This window comes from Aspergillus fischeri, genomic scaffold (assembly GCF_000149645.3).
Source record: "Aspergillus fischeri NRRL 181 1099437636247 genomic scaffold, whole genome shotgun sequence".
In the NCBI taxonomy this organism is placed as follows: Eukaryota; Fungi; Ascomycota; class Eurotiomycetes; order Eurotiales; family Aspergillaceae; genus Aspergillus; species Aspergillus fischeri.
Genome location: NW_001509772.1, coordinates 560,802 through 576,071, shown reverse-complemented (window position 1 = coordinate 576,071; position 15,270 = coordinate 560,802). Strand labels below are relative to the sequence as shown.

At 50.6% G+C, this 15,270-nt stretch overlaps 5 protein-coding genes across 5 annotated transcripts; 3 read left to right on the top strand and 2 right to left on the bottom strand.

The window, feature by feature from the left end:
• Positions 1 to 241: 241 nt before the first annotated feature.
• On the bottom strand, positions 242 to 2,001 carry NFIA_034500 (fatty acid desaturase; the record flags this gene model as incomplete). The annotated part of the gene is made up of 2 exons (XM_001265778.1): positions 242 to 1,718; positions 1,781 to 2,001. The coding sequence occupies 2 exons, from the start codon at positions 1,999 to 2,001 to the stop codon at positions 242 to 244; spliced, it is 1,698 nt and encodes a 565-aa protein (XP_001265779.1).
• Positions 2,002 to 2,402: 401 nt separating this feature from the next.
• Positions 2,403 to 4,757, top strand: NFIA_034490 (phosphoribomutase PRM15; the record flags this gene model as incomplete). Its single annotated transcript, XM_001265777.1, has 10 exons — positions 2,403 to 2,429; positions 2,498 to 2,542; positions 2,610 to 2,688; positions 2,760 to 3,079; positions 3,148 to 3,166; positions 3,217 to 3,226; positions 3,280 to 3,460; positions 3,512 to 3,801; positions 3,865 to 4,544; positions 4,597 to 4,757. 10 exons carry the CDS (start codon positions 2,403 to 2,405, stop codon positions 4,755 to 4,757), a joined length of 1,812 nt encoding a protein of 603 aa, XP_001265778.1.
• A 1,446-nt stretch (positions 4,758 to 6,203) lies between these two features.
• Positions 6,204 to 8,263, bottom strand: NFIA_034480 (putative MFS monosaccharide transporter; the record flags this gene model as incomplete). Its single annotated transcript, XM_001265776.1, has 8 exons — positions 6,204 to 6,527; positions 6,580 to 6,677; positions 6,731 to 6,959; positions 7,012 to 7,094; positions 7,157 to 7,548; positions 7,607 to 7,760; positions 7,817 to 8,110; positions 8,161 to 8,263. 8 exons carry the CDS (start codon positions 8,261 to 8,263, stop codon positions 6,204 to 6,206), a joined length of 1,677 nt encoding a protein of 558 aa, XP_001265777.1.
• Positions 8,264 to 10,808: 2,545 nt separating this feature from the next.
• On the top strand, positions 10,809 to 12,596 carry NFIA_034470 (dihydrolipoyl dehydrogenase; the record flags this gene model as incomplete). Its single annotated transcript, XM_001265775.1, has 4 exons — positions 10,809 to 10,950; positions 11,046 to 11,122; positions 11,203 to 11,685; positions 11,757 to 12,596. 4 exons carry the CDS (start codon positions 10,809 to 10,811, stop codon positions 12,594 to 12,596), a joined length of 1,542 nt encoding a protein of 513 aa, XP_001265776.1.
• Positions 12,597 to 13,280: 684 nt separating this feature from the next.
• On the top strand, positions 13,281 to 14,336 carry NFIA_034460 (MGMT family protein; the record flags this gene model as incomplete). The annotated part of the gene is made up of 2 exons (XM_001265774.1): positions 13,281 to 13,744; positions 14,162 to 14,336. 2 exons carry the CDS (start codon positions 13,281 to 13,283, stop codon positions 14,334 to 14,336), a joined length of 639 nt encoding a protein of 212 aa, XP_001265775.1.
• Positions 14,337 to 15,270: the final 934 nt, after the last annotated feature.

Genomic DNA, 15,270 nt, shown 5'->3' with positions numbered 1-15,270 from the left:
AGTGCTAGCAATCCAGTGCCAGCTCTAATGTCATTATCTAGCAGCGTCAAATACAAGAAGCATGACGGTCATCAAAGTGGCTCAAAAGAGCCTCACAAGCATAGCGTAACACACAGGGCCAAACCCAAGCTCGAAACAGCCGCCAACGATGGAAAATGTACAGTGACAGTATAGGACTCAGGAAACCGGACATCTGGCTTCGGAATGACGAGCTCAACCGTGAGCAAGCAACAGCTCCCTTTCAGTGATGATGATCTGAGAAAACACCCTGTTCGGCGCACGACTTCCTGCATTCTTCAAGGATACGGACTTGCTTCGCGACATCCCCAAGTCTGCTAATCACTTCCTTGTTGCCGTCATAAAAGGTGAAAACGGCGTAGGGTATGCCAGTATCGCGACAGAAGTCGATCACGAGTTTCTGGGTACGACGCAGGTTGTGACGGGGAATGCGAGGGTAGAGGTGGTGAATAGCCTGGAACTGCAGTCCACCATGGAAGAAGTCGAGCCATGTAGGGCAGTCGACATCCATGGTGGTGCGCAGCATCTTTTGAGGAAATGATTCATGCACACCCAAATCGGCAGTCGACATGGCGAAATGGGACAGCGTGATCTGCACATGCAGAGGAGCAGTGACCATGTGAGAAACCAGGATGTAGGCTATCCGGCTGCTCCAGTCTGGGATAGAGCGGTATAGCACACCGTAGCCGAACCAATACCAGAAGAATACCTGTCCTCCGATCTCGAACCAGCGATGCCACCAGGCAGGACCCTTCTTTGGGGCTTGGCCGCAGAACAGGTATTCCCAGCTTAGTCGGTAGAGATTGAACCGACCAAACAAGAGGATGGGATAGTAGAGGTAATTCTGATATCGCAACATGAAATTCGCCATGGCGTCAAAATGCATGATACGGTCATAGTACGTGCTTCGGAGACTCGTCAAGAAGCGATGTGATATGGCAAAGAAAGGCATGTGCTCAATGTCGGGGTCATGCTCTGGAGCATTGGTGACGATATGGTGGACATTGTGATTTCGTTTCCACCAGCCCAGGCTCAGGCCGCCTAAATAATCCGCAATGATGATGCCAATGACCGAGTCAACGTGAAAATGATGAGTGATGCCCATATGGCCAGCATCATGGGCTGTGAAAACGAGCTGGTGCCAGAAGCACCCTAGAAAGAAGGCCGATATCACATACCACCCTAAGCGAAGAAAGGTATATGACAGGGCAGCGAGAAGAGTGTAGCGACAGCATTCAATAAAGTACGAGAAATAGTTGCAATTGTAAAGACCTTCCGCGCGGATCCGCTCATTCAGTTCGCGGTATTTCCGCTTGATTTCTTCCTGGTTCGCCGTGTCGAGGGACGGGTACTTGGCGACATCAAAGACGATCTCTTCTTGAGTTCGGGCATCAAGGAAGAAGGGTTTCGGCTCGAACCCTTCAGTGGGAGTGGTTGAGACTGATGTATCCGAAGTCGTTGTCGATTTCCTCCGGCGGCGGACTCCTGGTGCTTTGTCTCCTGCGTCTGCTGCATCAAACACTGGAGAAGGGGGCTGTGAGATATCCTGATCCGTGCTGTCCTCGTCGCTTGAGCATGTCTCGCCTGGATATGGCCGGAACTTCCCGCCCTGGATCGGAGGGAGAAAGTTCAACCACGGTCCCTGGATGCGACCGATCTGGAAAGACAGCATTCGCTGGCGTGCCTCTGGTGAATGTAACCTATACAAAAGCGAACGTCAGTCGTCAGGTCACTACCGTTTTAAATTCCTCGGTCACCGTACGCATTGATTTCGTCCGTCGCATCCCGTCCGACCATGTGTTTAATAGACTTGTCTCCTCCGGGGTGAAACTTGATCCATGCATCGACCTTGAGCACTCGATCATCGAAAATGATGATATGTTTGCCATCAGCGATTTGACCCTCAATGTACCGCCGTGACAAGATTGCGTCCTTTCGCGCCCTGGAGCCCGGCGTACCGGCCGCTTCCTGTGTCTGGGCCATCACGAGGTTGTCTTAGGCTGGATCGATAGACTCGAGCTCAGGAATGGGTACGAATCTGGATAGACTCCAGCATCGTCTTGTCTAGGAATTGAAAAAGCAAAAGAAAACCAACAGGGACGATCCTTAATGAAGGTCCAAGTCTGGAGACCTCGGAAACGGCCTGCGTCGCTATGGGGCGGGAAGCGGTGACTGTGGATTGCTCAAACAGGCACAAAGCGGGGACAAGCCGACAGAAGCACATGAAACGTGCTCCATCGCACTGGCGATCATCATCCCATCCATGATCCATCCATTCCATTCCATTTCAAAGCCACACTCAGCCATCGGCCTATCATACTATCTTTTCTATTCATCCGATCCGTCCGTCTACGCCGTCCATATTCACCATCGTATGATCCACCATGTCCGTTCCTACATCTACAATTGAGGTAATTCAGTGGAATCTTCACAGGTAGCCGAAATATATATCTGATTGCAGTGATACTGTGTTGTGTAGGAACCTCTTTCTTTACTGGTTCAGAAATGGCTTGAGTGGGACCGAGTAAGTTGATTCCGTGCTCGCAAGTAGCTCCAATGATGCCATGAAAGATTGCTGATCTCAAACGCAGAATCCCGAGACGCGGGCTGAAATTGAGCAGCTACAGGAGGCTGGAGCGACTGCAGAGCTCGAGCTGCGTCTTCGGCAGCGTATGTATATTCTACGATACAAGCTCCTTTGTCTCCTGCACCCGCCGCCTTTTCTAACCACACAAGTACAGGCATTCAATTCGGAACAGCCGGCCTTCGTGGTCGGATGGCGGCAGGGTTTTCCTGCATGAACTCCCTGACCGTCATTCAGGCATCGCAAGGGTTGGCCAAATACATTCGAGACAACCACTCCGACATTGCGCCGAACGGTGTGGTCATTGGCCATGACGCTCGGCACAACTCTGCCAAATTTGCTGCTCTGGCAGCCAATGCCTTTATTGCGATGAGAATACCAGTCTGGTATTATTCAGAGTCCACCTTGACACCATCAGTACCATTTGGTGTGACGCATTTGCGAGCTGCGGCTGGCGTCATGATCACTGCAAGCCATGTATGTTTCCTCACGATTCGCGCAGTGACAAGAGCAAAGAGGTCTGACACAGTTGATTTTGTCGACAGAACCCAGCCCAAGACAACGGTATGAATTGCACTCCCTACATCTCGGTTCTGATTGCTAATTGCGTACAGGTTACAAAGTGTTCGGCTCACGCTTCCTTGATTTCAAATGGACGACGCTGACTGCTGGACTAGGTATTTCAAGAACGGCGCTCAGATCAACACGCCCATGGATGTTGAGATAGCACAATCCATTGACAGCAACCTAGAACCGTGGCCAAATGCTTGGAACAGCCTAGAAGCCGCGGAGTATCTCCATGCTGAAGCTCTTCAGACGATTCTGCCTCGATATACCGAGGCGGTTTGGAACTATGCTGTGAGAATCATGCCACCCTCATTCGGGATAATTGACTAATAGCGTGCCTAGAAATCCACCGTCCCCAGCTGGTCAAGCCCGTGTCCATTCATGTATACTCCTTTGCATGGGGTCGGAGGTCTGATTCTTCCTGAGCTATGCCGCTCGGTTGGAATAACCGACTTCGCCGCTGTAACAGAGCAAGTGGAACCGAACCCTGATTTCCCAACAGTCTCATTCCCAAACCCGGAGGAGAATGGATCCCTGGACTTGGCCATGCAATCAGCTGATAAAGAGGGCAAAACGCTCATTATTGCTAATGACCCTGATGCAGATCGGTTTGCTGCTGCCGAGAAAGTTGAGTAAGTCGACATGACATGCGAAGGGCGTTTCTATATTCCTGGAGATAATCACTAATTGTGGAGTAGCGGTTCTTGGTTCACCTTCACGGGGAACCACCTTGGCGTTCTACTGGCATCGCATCTGTTTGATTCGCTTGAAGGTCGAAATGACAAATCACGCATAGCTGTGTTGAACTCCGCGGTCTCCACAGACATGCTCGAGAAGATGGCAAGGTCAAAGGGCTTCCACTTTGAGGAAACATTGACTGGATTCAAGTGGATGGGAAATATTGCCCGGAGACTGGAAGAGGCAGGGTACCATGTACCTTTTGCTTTCGAGGAAGCCCTGGGGTACATGTTCCCAGATGTGTGCCACGACAAGGACGGCGTGACTGCTGCTATGGTTTTCCTAGCAGCGGAAGCTCGATGGAGATCTCAGGGCCTCACCCCTTATTCGAAACTACAGCAGCTGTTCAAGGACTTTGGGTACTTTGAAACGCTCAATAATTACTTCCGATCACCTAGCCCGGAAATCACAAAAAGCCTTTTCGGAGCCATCAGGAACGGGCCTTACCGAACACAAAAATCCCTTGGTTCATTCAAGATCTTGAGATGGAGAGACATGACAGAGGGCTATGATTCAGGCACTGAGGATCAGAAGCCAGCACTGCCAATTGATAAAAGTAGTCAGATGTTGACCATATGGCTGGACCGAGATGTTCGGTTCACCATCCGTGGCTCTGGCACAGAACCAAAAGTCAAGGGTAATTTCCACAACAGGAACATGTGCAAAGCATTGCTAATTCACTCTCTTAGTCTACATCGAAAGCTGCGGTGCTTCTCATGCGCAGGCTGTGGATGCTGTCTGTGACACCTTTCGAACAGTTTTGAAAGAGTGGATCCGGCCCTTTGCTCCTTCGATGAGCTACAGCAAAATTCTCCCGACGTCGTCTGGTCATATTCTCAACATTGATTGAAGAGTGATCTAGACGACTTGCGACAGCTAGACCCTAGTAACCTAACCTACTGCATTTGGCGCATTTGTATGGTCATAGAGCGCGCCGTCCGGCTGTGCTACTATCCTTCTTTGTGACACCTTGACAACCCTCAAGAAAATCAAGTCGGTAGCACAACATTTCCGAATCGACATCGGATTCGCTACAGCAATCACCTGCTTTTGAATAGAGCCAGGAAGAGCCTCACGTAGTGCAACCTCGCTTTCGAAAAGGCTTCTTCTGCCGTGTACGAGATGAGGGCTAGGCTGGCGAACTACATCCGATGTTGCACAGCAGCCCATACTTTGTACGACGAGTCCTGTCGGGCACAGTCGCTATCATGATCGCGTGAAGGGTTACGCTTCCCTCTGAAGTTGAATTCTATCGGCCAAAGTAGTGCACCGGCATTTAAGTAGTTGTAGCTCCCAGCGCTGAGTGCCAACACCGAACGTTTCCAAACCTCGTCTCCCATCCAGTTGGCTTGTTCTCCATCCATACCGTTCACTGATTCTCTGTAATGGCTATCCGTTCATCCAGCTGGTCTAAACATGTGCATCGACACACCGTTGAGCAGCCAACCGGCAACGATTGCAATGCTTATCGGTATAACACATATATTGGCGGGCAAGATTGCGAGGTCACCACCGACGACAGGGACACGGACTCTTCGACGTTCGGCTCCCATATTCACCGAGGCATTGGAGCTTGTTGCCATGGCACTGCAAGGGCTAGGCATGGCTGCCAGAACATGTGCGTACATCACACTCTGGCCTTGATAGTCCCCCTACCGTCAATATTTACTAATATGAACACTGGCCTACAGCCTCAACCATGCCCATGCTCTAGCCGACGGAATGCACGACCACCACTATCACCAACAAACCACCAGCACAAGCCATTGCAACTGCACAGCTCAATCCCACTCCTTTGAAGGCTATCCGCCCCATCTTACCTGTCACAGTCACGGCCACATCCAGCAGCACAGGCACCATCATCACCATCACCATCAGCAATTGACGCACTCTACGCATTATGACGGAGCAAGGGAGACTAGTCAATCTTGCACTTGCAGTCATTCGTATGGAACTGAGACCCGTGCTCACAGTGGTGGGTATCGGGGTTGTCGCGGTTTGACACGGGGGTGTCTGTGTCGGCGGCCGTATGGGCCTCCGTTGCCGGGTGGGTTGATGTGCGTGGGTAGGGGAAGGGTGGGATGTGTTTGTAGGAGATAGTCCTTATCTTGAACTTGACGCTCTGTCTTTTGAAATATCCATTTTATTTCCGCGTTAATTGACATTTATTCGTTCAATGGGGTATAAAAGCGCTGGGTTCTTGAGACGAGTCAGAACCATCCATTGCATGACCGTTATCTTGTACTCATAAGCCGACGTGCATCATCCCGGCCAAAGTCCCCATTCCAGAAGGTTGCTACTCAGACGAAACATTTTCCTCATGCTGGGTTGTTTGAGCAGCGGGCTTACTGACACCAGCCTCAGAATCCAGGAGACTGTTCTTCCGGCCGGCAGTCTCAATATACCCAGGGTTCTCAGCCTTGAGGCGCGCAAAGGTCCGCTCCGCATCCCACACCCAGGGCGTGTCCGCCGCGAAAAGCAGATCCATGTCCTCCAGCGTCCGCTGGTTACTTTCCGGGTACAGAGCCCAGACCATGGGGATCGTGATGACGTTGCTAATGGCAAAGATGTACAGGGTCTTTTCGCCGATGGAGCTAAACATCACCGGGCAAAGGAGGGTCTATGAATGTCTCAGTTTGATATTCCGTGAAAGAGGGGTTGTGGATGCTTACCAGCCAGCCGTTTCCGATACTCCATCCTACCACACCCCAGGCGTTTCCTCGGGCGCGGACGGCTAGAGGGAAGATTTCTGCGGGGTAGATCCAGGGGACTGGTGAGAGTTAGCGGAAGTTGAGTGAGTGAAGACTAGAAGGTTGAAAGTACCAGTGAGCCATGTGGCGCCGAAGACCGAGGTGAAGATGAAGATCATCGATGCGGCGGCCGCACCGTATGAGCTTGCTTTGCTCACATCTCCGGCCTCCCTAGCGTTGATTGCGAGCCTGGAGAAGCCTCCTGCAAGAAACATGGCGATTCCTTGGGCGACAGATCCCCAGTAGAGGGTCCACCTACGCCCGATACGATCGAGGGTGAAGACACAAATAAGTGTCGCGAACTGTAGAATCGCAATTAGACAAAGTCTGAAGTTTTGGATGACGGGGACGCACCATGTAGAAAATGTTGTTCAGACCGCTAATCCACTGGCTTTTCATCGAATCGAACCCGGCAATGCTGAAAATTGTCGGGGCATCTGGACACATCAGTCAGGCTGGAATCATATACAAGGGTTTGACCTTGGCAGCAATGACATACAGACTGTGACACCAGCGATTCCAACCCATTCCTGCATAATCTGCAGCCAGATGACCAGTTGCACACGGCGTCCCAGGTGCAACTTCCCGCTCTTGTAGCCGAAAAGCATGGAAAGGTAGGAATTGCTATGGTTTATCGTCTTCTCGAGCTCCGCCACGCTTTGGATATCACGGAACTCGGCTTCGGCTCGGACTGCGTCATCGCCACTGCTGCCACGGAGACGACCGAGGATGTAGCGCGCTTCCTGCTCTCGTCCAACCTTGACTAGCCATCTTGGGGACTCGGGGAAGAACCAGACAGCTGCTAATAACACGATCAGGAAGACGATCTGAAAGGCGATTGGGAATCTCCAACGGAACGGAGATCTTCCGCCATCGATGAAAGATAGACCACTATTACTTATTAGAAACGACTTCTTCAGACGAAGTGGGAGAGGAGAAGGGCACCCACAATTCCAGCCAGTACGCCAAAACGACACCGAAAATATTGAGGGTAAACTCGATGGCAATGAACTGTCCACGAGAAGTGTGTTCAGCAGTCTCTGTAGCCCAGACCGGCACGATTGCGTTCAGAATACCGGTGCCAATCCCGTTGATGAAGCGGGCTGAGTTTGGTCAGTCACTGCGAAGTTATCAGTTGATGTTAAGAATGAAGCCTTACCGCAGATCATCCAGTTGTGATTTTGTGCTGAGCATTGCAATGCGGCGCCAAATATGGCCCACACAGCGCCCGAAGCAATAGTCTTGATTCTACCGATAGAGTCTCCGATCCATCCACCAAGGAGGCACCCGCAGAGCGTTCCGAGATAGTAGACGGAGACAATTCCTCCCTGTAACAAGCTATTTGTGACAACTGGAGTAGGCTGGCCATCTTTCATCTCGGTGTAACCAAAGCCCATCAGATCAATGTAGTCTTTGGCGTTGTTTACTCCGCCCATCATTCCCTGGTCATAACCTGAATATCTGATCAGTAAAGGCGTTAATGATGCTATACGGCAGACTAACCAAAGAAGAGGATTGACAAAGCAGCAACACAATTGATCGCAATCAGGAGCTTCTTTTTCTCCAGCTTGTGTACAATATTCCATGATGATATTTGGTCACTCATTTTGACGGTAGGGTATTTTAGGGACTCAGCAGAGTTGCAAGTGAAGTGACAGACGCCTCAAGAGCTGTAGTCAATAGGTGCTTCCGACCACGGTTCAAGTGCTTAAGATAGCCTGAGGGCCGATGAGCACTCCAGCATGAACACACCGTAGGAGAGTGGACGACGAGAGATCACAATTATCCGAGAGATCCTCTTTTCTGTGGGGTGGTAGACAGCATTTAAATGTGCAGGTCTGCAAAAGACGGCGGAGGACGATCATCCTAGTGATGATCGGCTGAGGTCCGACCAAACAATTGGAGTATAGTTCTCTATAGGATAACTAATTTGGTTACATCCCGAGTGGGAGAAGTCTGGTTCCTGGGGTCGACTAGGAAAAGATGGTCGAAGGAGTCGTATTCCCCACTCGGAGGATGAAAAACGCACTATGACTCGTCGGTATGGGAACCTGGTTGATGTGATTTTGGAGATAGACCGGCAAAAGATGGCTGAACAAAATCGGTAATCCGGGCATGTGGCAGCGGCCAGATGCGCCAGATGATGGTCGCATCCGGTCACTGGAGCGGGAGGCGTTCGGGGAGGAGTCTGATGCAGATTCAGGGACTTTGGAGCCAAGTCCAATCTGCGTCGTTAATATGGATGGCGCAATGTATCATTCGACAAAAGGCTGAGAGCTCCGATGAAATCTGCACTTTTCCATTGGAAGCATAGAGCGGCTGCTGTCAGTGTGATACCCTGATGAAGATCCCTTCTGAGGCACACTCGGTGAATGGGAACCGTTCGGCCGTTGTAGCCTGTAGATAGGTGGTCTATACGGGCTCACACGAGGTTTTTTTTTTTTTTTGGCCATCATTTCCTTGGAAAGTTTGATGACTTATTCCATCTGGGCCAAAGACACGTTCGATCCAATGGTGTTGGCGAGTCGGGATGGAGTCGGCGTTGCGGGGAGCACAGAGGGAAATTCTGGGGTCGTTGGGTGGAGAGTCGGAAATCGCCCGACAGTGAGCCTGGGAATGCCTGTTCGGGATGCTTGAGAGGACCTCATGCTATTGATTCGGACAATGACGATGCCAAGGATGTAGAAGAGAATAGAAGCAATCCTTTGATGAGATTTTCTCTTTCAAGCCAGCCAAGTCGATAAAAAATATAATGGAGATAGGAGATTTGGGGATCTTGGGCCAGACGCAAATAGCATTGGAGCCTGAGGAACAATGCTTCTTCATCTGCTGGCAGAGACAAGACACAACCAGACTACTCCAGCACCAAGTCTAGAACAAGGGTTATACGAGGATCCATTCGGCTATGGACTACAGATCTCCATGGCACATTTATGGATCGATCCTACAGAACTTGGAGCAGTTAAATATGACCGTTTCCCAGTCGTGACTGATGTTTTCAGGACGCTAGCCACCTTCTTCTTGTTGTCCAATGGTTCACAGGTGCGCAGTCAGTCTGAAGCTCAGATCCGATAATGTTCGGAACAATTGCTAAGTGACGCCTCAACATCTATGGCGCACGCGAATCTGGACTTTGCTGAGTAGGGCCTACACCGTAAAGGTCGATATATTGTGAGGGCAGTAAGCCCGAGCGATTCATCCGCCCCATCAATCTTCTGGTTCAAAATGTTATGATTGTCCTGCTTCATCCCTGGAGGTGAGGACTTCTGATTACTAACTCCAGATGGATATACGCTCCATCTACGATAGCTGGCGCTTAGAAACTGGACTTGCCTCTCGAGGGGTCCGAAATAATGGCAGCCAGATATTGAGCTTTGGATAACTACATCCTTTCACCTGCAGAATGAGCGTATATCATGCAGGTTTTCCTCTGAACGCCGACGGTAGCCATTACTTTACGTTACCCGCGGAGACCATCGTAATTTCGAGGGTGACACGCTACTTCTGAGGATCTGATGGCAGACAACCATTTGCAAGCATAATATTGAGCCTGTTTCCCTTGAATTAGATCATCTTCGGCGACGGCCGACGCTTTCGACCACCTGAGTCCGGGGATCGTGGTGATGGTGATGCTTTTCCGCAGGCTTAAAGAGACCTTATCCACCTTTACCGCCGACGAGTGTGGAATAGTCCGTTCCGGTATACTGCATTACCGATCTGATGTCGACCTCAACACCCTCATAGTTTCCCATCTACTTTACAGTTGTGATCATTGACAAGATCTCGTAGCTCGTAGACGTCTGCGCTATTATACAGCATACTATATTGCTTGCCCACCGATGTCCGTGAAGCCTTATTATCAAGCATCACTTGCCGGCAATATGGAATTAGATAGCCGATTTGACCCGATGCTCACTGGTCCGGATGATTACATACGCGACCAATACCGTATCAATACCGGCCCGCCAGCTTTTGCTGCCAGAACCTCAAGAAAGCTTTCCTCGTCCCAACATCCTTTTCCCTATACTATTAGCCTGCCATCTCCAATTGCTGCCCTCCCATTCCTCCCCAGTTTCTTGATCTGGAGGATTGGCTATCTCTTTTAATCTCCTTTATACCTGGTATTTTTTCTCCTCTACATTCAGCACACAATGCTCCGGAGTATGTTGCCGCGGGCGACACCGCGCGCTGCCCTCCGCACCTCCGGCCCTCAGCCTGTCCCTTCTAGCTTCGTTGCTGCTCCTTCTTTGTCCGTATATGGACGCTTCAGACGCGGCTATGCTTCTGAAACTGGTAAGTGATTGATTGTTCCCTGGGGCATCCGTGAGACGGTGCCTGCGCTTCCGAAGAAAGGGCAGCGGCTGATTGTTGGAACTCCAATATCACAGAGCACGATGTGGTTATCATTGGTGGTGGTGTCGCTGGTTACGTCGCTGCTATCAAGGCCGGCCAAGAAGGTCTGAAGGTGAGTTTTGACACTTTCTGAATGTGAATACGCTTTGCGCATTTTTGACCCCTTTGCTAACATTTCTCGATGTTGCGTAGACCGCTTGTATCGAAAAGCGTGGACGTCTCGGTGGTACTTGCCTGAACGTCGGCTGCATTCCCTCGAAATCCCTGCTTAACAACTCCCACCTCTACCACCAGGTCCTTCATGACACAAAAAAGCGCGGTATTGAGGTCGGTGATGTCAAGTTGAACCTCGAGCAGATGATGAAGGCCAAGGACACCTCCGTGGATGGTCTCACAAAAGGTATCGAGTTCCTGTTCAAGAAGAACGGCGTCGACTACGTCAAGGGTACCGGTGCTTTTGTCGACCAGCACACCGTCAAGGTGAACCTGCTCGATGGTGGTGAACAGACTCTGCGCGGAAAGAACATTCTCATTGCCACCGGAAGTGAGGCCACTCCTTTCCCTGGCCTGAACATTGATGAGAAGAGAATCATCACCAGCACCGGCGCTCTTTCCCTGAAGGAGGTCCCCAAGAAGATGGTTGTCATTGGCGGTGGTATCATTGGTTTGGAGATGGTACGTGAACCTGATGACAAAAATTCGAACGACTTTGAATTTTCCTCGTACTGATTGTCTCTGAAACACAGGCTTCCGTTTGGTCCCGTCTCGGTGCCGAAGTTACCGTTGTTGAATTCCTTGGCCAGATTGGTGGACCTGGTATGGACGCCGACATCGCCAAGCAGGCCCAGAAGATTTTGCAGAAGCAGGGTATCAAGTTCAAGACCAACACCAAGGTCACCAAAGGTGATGACAGCGGCGCGACCGTCAAGCTGAGCGTTGAGGCCGCCAAGGGTGGAAAGGAGGAGACTCTGGATGCTGATGTTGTTTTGGTTGCCATCGGCCGCAGACCCTACACCGAAGGGCTGGGTCTGGAGAACATTGGAATTGACAAGGATGAGAGAGGCCGCCTTGTGATCGACCAGGAGTACCGCACCAAGCTTCCCCACATCCGTGTCATCGGTGACTGCACCTTCGGTCCCATGCTCGCCCACAAGGCCGAGGAAGAGGCCGTTGCTGCTGTCGAGTACATTAAGAAGGGTCACGGCCACGTCAACTACGCTGCCATCCCCAGCGTCATGTACACCCACCCCGAAGTCGCCTGGGTTGGCCAGAACGAGGCCGAGGTCAAGGCCGCTGGCATCAAGTACCGCGTCGGTACCTTCCCCTTCAGCGCCAACTCTCGTGCCAAGACCAACCTCGACACTGAGGGCCAGGTTAAGTTCATCGCCGATGCTGAGACCGACCGCATTCTCGGTGTCCACATCATCGGTCCCAACGCTGGTGAGATGATTGCTGAGGCCACTCTGGCCGTCGAATACGGTGCTTCTTGCGAGGATATTGCCCGCACATGCCACGCTCACCCTACCCTGGCCGAGGCCTTCAAGGAGGCTGCCATGGCCACCTACTCCAAGGCCATCCACTTCTAAACTCCCTGAAATCCTCTTGCTCCGCCGCCCTGTATTTTCTCCTCTAGCCTAGCCACGCTAGCGAACCACATGTAGCATTTCGCCTTATTATTTTTCCTATGTTGGTTGTGTTGTCTACTAGAGAATTTATGACGAAAAGACATATCATCGTAACTCCCATTCTTCATTGAGAATAGACTCCAGTTCCATAAATGTCCAATTGAGGTCACGTGACAACTCGTCTCCCTAGTCAGGGCAGCACTTTTGATGTCCGAGATACCATTTGAGCTTAAGCTTCAAAATGTTGTAAAAGTATACTCAGGCTCTACAGCAGTTTTTATTACTATGTAAGGAGCTCGTTGAGTTTCCTTGCAGTGAGTGTTATGTCGGCCCTCTGCAGTGGCTCATATCGTGGCCCGACAGGAGGACTCTGATTTGCTACATTGAGAACAACGGCTTGAGCCACCCAAACAGTCTCATATAAACCAAGTCGCGTAACCGTTTCCACTCTCTTCTTAAACTACATAACTAACCAGGACAACTAGACTAAGTGAGTCTCAAGATTCAACTGATAAAGTTCATTATTAATGAAAGATATAGGTCCTTGTATGATCACTTACGATCCACCTCTGCAAAGGTCAAGTCACTGTTATACATTACTTGCAGAAGAGAGCTCGGTGGTGCATATTGAATAACCACCCAAGAATGACTATGGCATCTCTCACAAAAACCAAGCAATCCCCGTCCCAACCCACACCAACACCCCCCTCACAAAAATGCATATCCCTCACCCCCCAAACCAAGAAATTCCTCCACCGCATCTCCCTCCATCCAACCCTAACCCCTTACCGCCGCCGCGTCTACCGCACCCTCCTCTCCGTGCCGGAAGGCCGCTGGACCACTTACTCGGCGCTCGCGACACATCTAGGCTCCAGCGCACGGGCCGTGGGAAATGCAATGCGCACGAACCCGTTTGCGCCGGAAGTGCCCTGTCATCGGGTGCTGGCGACGAATGGGACGTTGGGCGGTTATAAGGGGGAGTGGATCTTGGGTGGGAAGTATCAGGTTGAGAAGAGACGGTTGTTGGAGGGGGAAGGAGTGGTGTTTGATGAGGGTGGGAGGGCGCAGGGGGAGTGCTTTCGGGGGTTTGTGGATTTGGGGAGTGGAAAGTAGGTGTAGTGAATGTGATGTTTGGGGTATGATGCTGATAGTGAAGATAGTTGAGTCTATTGAATGATCTGGATGTGTATTATGAATGCTATGCCGTTGCTGAGTGAATGGATATTACCTCCTGCTCTTGATCGGTTGTCTGTTCGGCGTAGTCGCCTTGACTACTTCTTATATCAACCTTCCGGATATGCGTTCCGGCGTCAGCATTTATGTATGGCTCCTATCATTTGATAAGATGGATATGACTGAGTATCCATGGATTGATAGCAGTCGAGTATCGCCGGGGAGCAACATAATGGCAACTTCGAAGGAGACAACGAAGATGAGTGATGGGGATGCTGAATAGAATACAGAAAGTTTGTTGCTCCTTTCCCAATAGTCAGCTTGACTATGTTCTAACTGATGAAGAACGACAGGCAGGAGTCCCAGCTGCTCGCTCAGAATGGGTGGTGGAGATCGGACCTCGAGGCCCAAAAAGAGGACGACAGAGAGTACGAGGAGTTCTACTCGCAGAATACGGTACCGGATGGCAAACTGGTATATCCACCCCAATGGAACAAGCGAAGGGAATCCCCCTTGCTCCCAGAATGAGCTGGAAAACCAGTCCCATCTCTGTGAGAGGTTCCATCTCGACGAAGACGGAACTGTAGGTAAGCATCTCAGCTGTGAGGTAATAATCGTAACTTATAACTAACTATGATTTAAGCCTTTTTAGAGGTAATAGGTCCCATTAAAGTCTATTCTAGATTGGCCGGTTCGATGACACTGTTGAAGCTATTGATAACCCTGCATACACTATCCATGATAAGGTGAATCTCATTCCCAGAGGGGCAAATACCACCTATGGCATTAAGACCTAAGACCTCGCAGCTCCATACTTGGAGTCTGATATTGCTGTTGCTATGTTCGGCGAGAGCATGCTCCATACTATCTCTCTAGGAGAAAGTTCATAATTGCTCATTATTAAGAACAGACATCAAGAGCAGTCCGCAATGAGGCCATAAAGGCCCTTCACCTGGCCTGACTGCATCACGACACCTTAAACAGAAACGAACCGGTACAACCTTGGCGACAGGAGGAACCCGCATGACAGCATCCGGGTTGAGATAACAAGACGCTTTATTGCCGAAGGCGAACGCGCTGCGAAAGACGAACAAATTGTCGTTACAACTCTCGCTTGTAAGGCACGGCGCGGGAAGAGAGGACGGAGCCGGTCCAAGTAGTCAGGTTCAAGGTGGAGAAAATATGGCATAATGGGCTACCATTCTGGAGCCCGATTGACCTAGTGGACTTCTTCCTGTCGTCTCTAGCCCCAGCACCGGCTGGTACTCGGAGTCGTTTCCTTTGATGCAGTCTTGCATGTCTTGCATTCAATTGGACCTCAGCCGAGCCAGCACGGAGGCCCGAACAGATGGCTAATGCTCAACTTGACCACTGTGTCTTTGTGAGATCCCTGTATGTCCTTAACACCTACTTTGTTTTGCTCAGTCAATCTTGAATGTACTAACATGCAGCATAGGAATGG